Source organism: Melopsittacus undulatus, chromosome 2 (genome assembly GCF_012275295.1).
Source record: "Melopsittacus undulatus isolate bMelUnd1 chromosome 2, bMelUnd1.mat.Z, whole genome shotgun sequence".
In the NCBI taxonomy this organism is placed as follows: Eukaryota; Metazoa; Chordata; class Aves; order Psittaciformes; family Psittaculidae; genus Melopsittacus; species Melopsittacus undulatus.
Window position 1 is genome coordinate 60,528,219 of NC_047528.1, and position 8,167 is coordinate 60,536,385.

At 41.1% G+C, this 8,167-nt stretch overlaps 1 protein-coding gene across 1 annotated transcript; it reads right to left on the reverse strand.

The window, feature by feature from the left end:
* Positions 1-894: 894 nt before the first annotated feature.
* On the reverse strand, positions 895-7,724 carry ATP4B (ATPase H+/K+ transporting subunit beta). The gene is made up of 7 exons (XM_005151511.3): positions 7,613-7,724; positions 5,553-5,681; positions 4,273-4,386; positions 3,403-3,602; positions 2,016-2,072; positions 1,227-1,319; positions 895-1,056 (listed from the first exon to the last, which is right to left on the reverse strand). Exons 1-7 carry the CDS (start codon positions 7,722-7,724, stop codon positions 895-897), a joined length of 867 nt encoding a protein of 288 aa, XP_005151568.2.
* Between the last annotated feature and the right edge of the window lie 443 nt (positions 7,725-8,167).

An 8,167-nucleotide genomic window follows, 5' to 3' on the forward strand; every position in this document is an offset into this window, starting at 1 on the left:
AACATAAATAAACTATCAGACACAGCAGTCTTGTATCTCTGCACCATATGTGGTTCTTAGACTTCTCTGATTTCAGATTAACTTAAAGATTCAGTCTTACTTCAGCATCTTTCAGATCATTCCAAGTAACCCCAATGTTATCATTGCAATACAAGGCTATCCTACTGGAAAAACAAACAAATGACAACTTCAAGTAGTGAAACAAGCACAGTTCTCCTGGGCGTAAGTGGATGTTACAGTCTTTATCGGTCATTTTTATTAAGTTATATACAAACAGAAATTGTAAGTGGTACAATAAAAATCTGTAAGCTAGAGGACAGATTTCAGTTTCTTTTGCACCCATTGATTTGTCAACTACAAAAATCCAACTTGGCTGTCTAGTAAAAAAAACAGTGCATTGGGATACAGATAATTTTAATATACTTTTATACATCCTATGCAAGAGAGACTGAATTATATTACTTGCTAGTATCTCAAAGTATCAATTTTTCTATCAAATTATTTATCAATACCCACTATTCAGTATCATAAATTATTTATTATGGTTTCAAAAGTGACAGAAAATGTTTTGATCCTATACTTATTTTATATGAATGCACAGCTGCTTGGTTTAGAGGAAATTTGTTTTGTACATATACCTGCATGAAGGCAATAGCGTACAATAGCCATGGAATATTAAACTATGTACATTGAGTTAAACCTCATCTCCTTCATTGACTGAGAGTGGTATCTTGATTTTTAGCCATATGACTCATCTTTCAGTAGAAAATGTCTCTTTGCACTGCTGTTTGCATAAATTTATATGGCAATCATAATGAAAAAATAAATATGGATGAATGCGATAATAGGTGAGTTTACCCTTCATGTGTTTTTCAGAAGTGTCTCTGTTGCTGCTCAGTCTTCGATTTTCAATTTAAATTCCACTCTTCCTTCATACGGATCATAAACGTTATCAGAGATAATCCCAGCTCCAATGACTTTGCACAGTATTCTATGTTCTACATTCCTTGTAATGTTGAGAAATTTCACAGCTACCAAAGGATTGCTGTAGCTGGGCTAGGAGGAGGGGGGAAAAAAGTACTTTAAATTTACCCTTAGCAATTTAAAAATACAGTCTTACAATTAACCTTTTCTCCAGTTCTTGTAAGACTGAAGAAATGCTCCATATGTTTCAACTAATGCAAAGGTAAAGAAGAAAAGTGATACTGAAATATATGAGCACCCACCTGTGCCTTTTTTCCATAGTAGGGGAAGTAGTGCAAGTTGAAGGTGCCATTCACAGGGTAGTAATCCACTTCCAGCAGGGAAGACTCATCACCCTGTTTGTGAAGTAAGGAAGAAGCTTCACTGGTTAGGCAGTTAGAAGCCCGCCCTGGGAACATGGTTTGCTACTGCCAAAAGCTGTGTAGTCTGTAGTAAAGCTGGAGTTCAGCAATCTGTTTAGCACTGGCCTTAGTGTTATTTTCCAAATAAAAGAGAAAATCTCCTTCTGTTACTATTGCCAAGGAAAAGAGTCAAGTGTTCTTTCATAGCAGATGTGGATTCAATGAATGGGGATCTGCTGAAACAACCTGAAGAATCTGTGCTGAGGCACAAACTTCACTACTTGGAGCTGAGAGAAAACAACAGATGTTCTCTGCAGCACACAAAAACAATTGTGATGTAAAATAAAGCAGATGTTTGGGTTTGGTTTGGGTTGTTTGGTTGGTTGGTTTTTGTTCTTAGGTTGTTCTTAGGACAGGATGGGGCTTTAAGAAACCTGGTCTAGTGGGAGGTGTCGCTGCCTGTGCAGGGGGGTTGGAACTAGATGATCTTTAAGGTCCTTTCCAACCCAACCCATTCTATGATGCCTGCTGGTTCAAGACATCACACAGAACTGAGAATATTCCCAGTAGTTAGCCAGGATGATCTGATGTCCAGAGCTGCAGGGTGATCTTTCTGGTTGCAAATGCACTTGACTCACTGCCAGAGCTGCAGTGATTGAGATTTTTGAGACTCGGACCTCATACGCTTACCACATATGTGCAGTTCACCCTTGGTGCAGTGCCATTGCCAGGGAGAAAGTTGATAATCTGAAATAGGAAACACACATTTGGTCATCTTGGGAATTGTTTTGAGATGAAAACCAAGCAAATTATTATCTGAGCTTCAAAGGATGGCTGATGTATTTCTGCATAAAGCACTGTCAACCAGATCATCTCATTTTATGTAGCTGGGTTAAAAGCTATGTCATGGCTGGGTATTTGGGAAGCACGGCTCTGCGGTGCCCGGGACGGTCATGGCAGATGGGCTCTAGCCTGGCTAGGGCAGGTGGCTCTGAGCCTCCTGGCAGGTCCAGCCCATTGACCCACATGTGCCACTTGCTCCTGCTGATGCAGCCAGGGGTCTCTTAAACCAGCTAATTGCTCGACAACAGAGGAAAAGCTGAATCTCTTTGGTTTTCATCTTAAGCCTTTTAAGGAAACTTTGGCTTTGGCAGAAACCCGTGGGTCGATTTGATCCTGCAAGAATAGGGGGCTTGCATCGTACGGAAGCAAAGGTGGAAGGAAGTAAAGCTTCCCAGGCACTATCCTATCTTCTGCCAGGGCTGGTGTGCAGCCTTTCTAAAGGAAGCACAGGCTTTTCTTGGGAAAGCCTGCCAAAACTAGAAGCACAGCTCTCCTCTCACAGTTAGATCTTGCACAGATTGTTGAAGATGTTGAGAGTGAAAACCAAAAAATGAGTGATTTTATCCATCAGGAACTCAAGGACAATTTGAGCTCTTTCTACCAAAACTGAGCTAGAAGGCTCAGGGTTTTACCTGAAAACAAAGTAAAATGCTTATGCTTCTGTCTATGTCCTGAAAAAAAAAATAAAGGAAGTTTAGAAGATTCCCTTTTCCCTCTCCAAAAAAACCCAACATGTGTTGGTGGTTTTTACTGACAAAAGTATCCACCGGGTTTGAATTCTGGTTTTGTAGGTTCTGCTAAATATTTTCTTTGCTGCTTGGAGAAATAAGCTGTGCAAGTATCACCTCTGGAATCACTTCAGTTCCTATCACAGCTTAGTGCCTCAGCTGAACGCACATGATCATGTTTTGCAGAACAAAAGTCTTTTAGGTGATAGTTCATTGGATGAGAGCGCTACGGAAATGCTAATAAAACTAAATGAAAGCTAAAGCTTTAGAGAGTCAGTTCAGACATCACTTTGCCCTACGTTACTTCTCTAGGGGTAGTGAGCAAGTCTCATTATTTGTCTGATAACTCTGGAGTTTTCTTTGGAAAAGCATATGAATTTCTCCTCCTAGAATAAAGCAGAGATCAGAACCCATGGCAGCAGATGAAACAGCAGCTCCCCAGCACAGACTTGAGCTATTAGGGGTTTCTTGGTGATTTTTTTCCTCTTTGGCACCATGATACTTACCCTGTTCATCTTTATAATAAAACAGGGTTTTCCTTCTGGAAATCCAAAAGTCGGATCTGTGATGCCAGAGCAGTTTTGAAGCATATCTGATGTAAATTTGCAGGATAGTTTTGTTTTATTTGGGCCATCAAAGGTGTCCTGGAAGAAGTAGGTGTCATTGGTGCAGTTGATGTTCAGGTGCTGAGCAGCTGGTGTGTATGCTAGATGTGTGAAAGGAGAAAGAAAAATTCCCCTCTGAAGTTCTTTCATGTGTAAGTTACACATCCCAGTATCAGGCTGGAGTTTATATCATGGGAATGTAGTACCCAGACAAAGCAAAAAAAGAGATCAAATTGAGTTAAGACTCTGCTGATAGCTCCATGTAAAGGCAATTTCAAATACAATTTTTTCCAGTACGTGTATGAGATGATATATAGGCTCAAGAGGAACATAAATGTGTTAAGATATAAACAGGCAAATGGAGCATCTAACCTACTTTGGCTATACTCCCTGATGACACTATGCAAAAGCTTCACAAGACTTATTAGGGCACTTTGATCTTTGTAGTCATGGACAGTATCAGATTAATTTGGACAGACTAGTTTTAAAGACCTGTTTTTCCTTGCTCTTCCTTATTAAAGCTATTTAGGATTAAACAAAGTAAAAGCTCTGAAGCAGGGCTCTGCTTTTAATGGACATGTTTAAATATGTTTGATTTATAAATTCATGAGGTGATTTGCTCGGCCCTTTTAGAAGATGCAACTTCCACTCAAAATCTGTGATTTCAGAAGGGCAAATGTAAAATGGAAACACTAAGTTAAGGTCCTCAGATCTAATACAGGAGAAGTGACAGCATATTTCTTCAGTATTATGCAGGAAACATCATTTTACCTGTTAGAAAAGTCTGAAGTGTTGTCACTAAACCATCCCAGGTTTTGTTGTCAGATATGTTGTAATAAATTTGCAGTCCTCTACTCCCATAAACATCAGGTCGTAATGTTACACCTTTATGGGAGAAAAAAGGGAAGGCAAAGCAAAGGAGAAGTGCCAGACACAGATTTATTTGTTTAAACTGACAACAACTGTTAATGCTGCTTCAAGACTCATTATTGTAAGTGTAGGAGATTCCCAGGCTTTGCTGGGGACGATTTAACTCTGTATGGAAACCATCTCAGCAGTGAGTTGCTCAATCAAAACCCTAAAGCCTCGAGTGCTACTGAACCCTGTTCTTTCCATGTATGTGTGCTGTTACCAGAACAGCTTGCAAAGTCATTCCAGCAATTGCACTGGATTTCCCCAGGACTTGTTAAGAATCACAGTTGTAATAGTCACATCGGGTTGAAAGAAACAGATCGTACTGCAGCATGAGAAACAGCTTTCTCAAAGTCACACGGAATATTTTACAGGAATTATTTTGCCAGCAAACACCAAATTTACTGAATATTGGAAACTTGAAAATACAACAGCAGTAGCTGTAAAACACCATTAGGAGGAGTGAAGTTTCAGCAGTGTGCACTGATGATCTCTCTCACTGGTGATCTTCTCAGTCTCACTTTGTGTCCCACAGATCTTTACTCTTAATCCCAAGTGTCTTTGTCTTCTTTTTATGTACTTGGCTGCTGGCACAGCAATCCCGCCGGGAAAGGATTTCTGCTGTCCCAGGGCCTTTCCATGCTGCTGGCAAGCACGGAAATACCCACCCCAGGCAGCTCACCCCAGCACCTTCCATATTGCCAGGCAACCCAAAACCCATGGGGAGAGAAGGTGCCCTGCAGCCCTGGAGGGCTTCCCCACCTGCAGGTGACTGCTACAGGCAGGCACTGGTTGTCTCAATGGCATGATGAAATGAATACATATATTCATTTGTATCACAGTACATCATATTAATGTATTATATTTAATTAATATATTTTATATATAAATATAAAATATATAACAGAACAAATGACATAAATGCACCAATATTTTTTTAAGCCTAAAAGTTTTTTCAGGTGGAGGTTAAATTTTGCAGGGAATGTTTGGGCAGAATCGACCTGAGTCATTTCACATTTGTCTTCCCTTGCACTCGGGCTCTGCTGATGCCTCTCAGCCCTGCCCCATGCAGCCACTGCAGGACCCTGGGGAGCTTTAGCTTTCCCCCTGAGCAGCAGCTGCCTGGACCATGGCAGTACCTGGGGATTTCAGGTGGTCTTGGTAATCTGGCTCGTACGGATTCACTGTCCTCATTAAACAATAGATGGAGAGTGCGAAGATCCCTGACATCACCACGTAGAAAGCCAGGTAGTACAGACTGATCCACACTGTGGAAAGAAATGGGGGCAAAATCTCATTTTCCAAGCAAGGTGATGCAATATTTCCTCCATGGCTGGAACTGTCATGGCAGCAGAAACCATCTCCTATCTGTCCTTGCCCTGGGGATGCTTTCCCTGCAAAGGAATGGGTGTTGTGGATCTTCTCTACACTCAAAAGAGTAACCTCCTAGAAAATTTTGGCTGTAAATTTGTTCAGTTTCACAAGGATTTTTGCAGTACTTGGTGCTTAGCTGTGACTATTTGAAGCTAAAAGATTGTGTGGCTTCTTGAAGTAACTTCATATAGTAAGACCATTTATCTACTTACTACACATGAAGTAGGTGACACAATTAAGGTATTTCTTCAACAAAAACAAGTTGCTCCTTGTGTTATGGGATGACATATGTCAGCATTTCAGGTGTGTTGATTGCAGACCTGTATCACTTCAATGCCTTTTACAGCTGAAATTGCCGTCAGCAAAATGTGTCAGTTTTCCCTCTTATTCTGGTGTAAGATGCAGAATAATGTGTTTCTGCCTGTGCGTGGCTTTTGATGCAGTTGTATCCTGGGCTGCATCAAAGGAAGCATGACCAGCAGGTTGAAGGAGTGATCCTGCCCCTCTACTCTGCTCTCATGAGACCTCACTTGGAGTATTGTGTGCAGTTCTGGTGTCCTCAACATAAGGAAGACATGGAAGTGTTGAAACATGTCCAGAGGAGGGCCACAAGGATGATCAGGGGACTGGAGCAACTCCCATATGAAGACAGACTGAGAAAGCTGGGGCTGTTCAGCCTGGAGAAGAGAAGGCTGCATGGAGACCTCATAGCAGCCTTCCAGTATCTGAAGGGGGCCTATGAGGATGCTGGGGGTGGAATATTCATTAGGGACTGTAGCAACTGGACAAGGTGTAATGGGTTTAAACTTAAACAGGGGAAGCTCAGGTTAGATATAAGGAAGAAGTTTTTACTGTGAAGGTGGTGAGGCACTGGAACAGATTGCCCAGGGAGGTTGTGAATGCTCCATCCCTGGCAGTGTTCAAGGCCAGGCTGGACAGAGTCTTGATCAACTAGCCTACTGTGAGGTGGCAGGGGGGTTGGAGCTAGATGATCTTAAGGTCCTTTCCAACCCTAACTATTCTATGTTTCTATGATTCTATAATGTGTCTTACAGGAAGCCAGTGGTTATTTGTGGGGGTGGGTGTCAAAAACTGATTCCCTGTAATCAGCAACTCATAAGATCTTCTTCTCTCCAAACTGGAAAAGCTAATTTTGGTTTAATTTTCTGTAAAAATCTGGTTTTAAGAGTAGCCAACTATCTACACTCATGGGCTCCACAGCAGGAAAAATCACCTGGAAATTTGCAAGAGCAGGCATCCTCCTTACAATGGTCAGGGTTACCCTTCCCAGAACGTAGATCAGAAAACATCTCTTTGTTGTAGATGCAAGTTTGGTTAGAGGCAAGGAGACTCAGCTGAAATACTCACTAGCATGCAGTGATAAGAGATCAGAAGATCTACTGAGCAGACAATAATTTTAAAAGGAATTTTGGAAGAGCAGAAAGCGTTTCAAGAGATTTGGACAAAGCCTACCAGTTAAGCAAATTTCCCTATGTATCAGAACCCCTTTTAGTCAACAGTGTCAGAAACACATTGTAACCATCACCCTCAGCTATTAATAAATTAACTGTTAGAGCATAAAGTTTTGTCCTTCTGAAGAATTTGGTTCAAACCCAGTTTTAAATCTTCTTAGTATTTGCAGGAACTGCTTGGATCAATATTTTGATCTAGTTGATTCTGAATGTGGCTCAGAAACACATATAAGAACTGATGTCTTCAACAGTTCCAACATATCTAACACCACATTATTAATCAGGATGGCCCTCCACCCAAAGTTTTGAAGTGTACCAGAAGGAAGAGAAGACTCTTGTGTGTGAAAACCTACCCCAGTTAATTAAGGTCCTTCCCATGAAGAGCTTTGTTTCTGGATTCCAGACAAAACGACGGAAATCTTCCATCCGTTCACTGCAGGTCTTTTTTTCTTTTAGAGTTGCCATTTTCTCACAAAATTTCCCCCAAGGTGTCTTCCTCAGAAACTAAGAAATTCAACCAATGCCCAAACAGTCGTCCAAGAAAAACACGTTGGTTTTTATACCTTCTCCCCTGAAGGTCACCAAGATTACTTCCTATACCAGTGAAAGCTCCTGGTCACTATTATCAACCCACAGCAGATACAATTCTTTATAAAGGGTGTTGATAATGCTGGGGTTGAGGCTGGCAAGGAAAAGTTAGTTCCTATCAAATGCCCTTCTCTTTTCTTTTGACTGCCTTAGCAGGTCAGCAGAGTTACGCATTTTGCCAAGTGCCTGTAGGGCTTGCGATAGATTTACGGTGATAGCTGTTATCAGCAGATAAAGTGAAGGGGAACTTGTTTCTCTCTGAATTTTCTTCCTTTTTTTTCCCCCATTAACCTACAAATAGTGGATATGATTGTGACACT

Excerpts from the sequence above, each read along its gene's own strand:
- ATP4B (XM_005151511.3), bottom strand. The coding sequence starts at position 7,724 with ATGGCAACTCTAAAAGAAAAAAAGACCTGCAGTGAACGGATGGAAGAT. Across the intron at positions 2,073-3,402 it reads TTATTATAAAGATGAACAGG|ATTATCAACTTTCTCCCTGG; the intron begins GTAAGTATCATG and ends TTCCTATTTCAG. Across the intron at positions 1,057-1,226 it reads ACTATGGAAAAAAGGCACAG|CCCAGCTACAGCAATCCTTT; the intron begins GTGGGTGCTCAT and ends CCCTCCTCCTAG.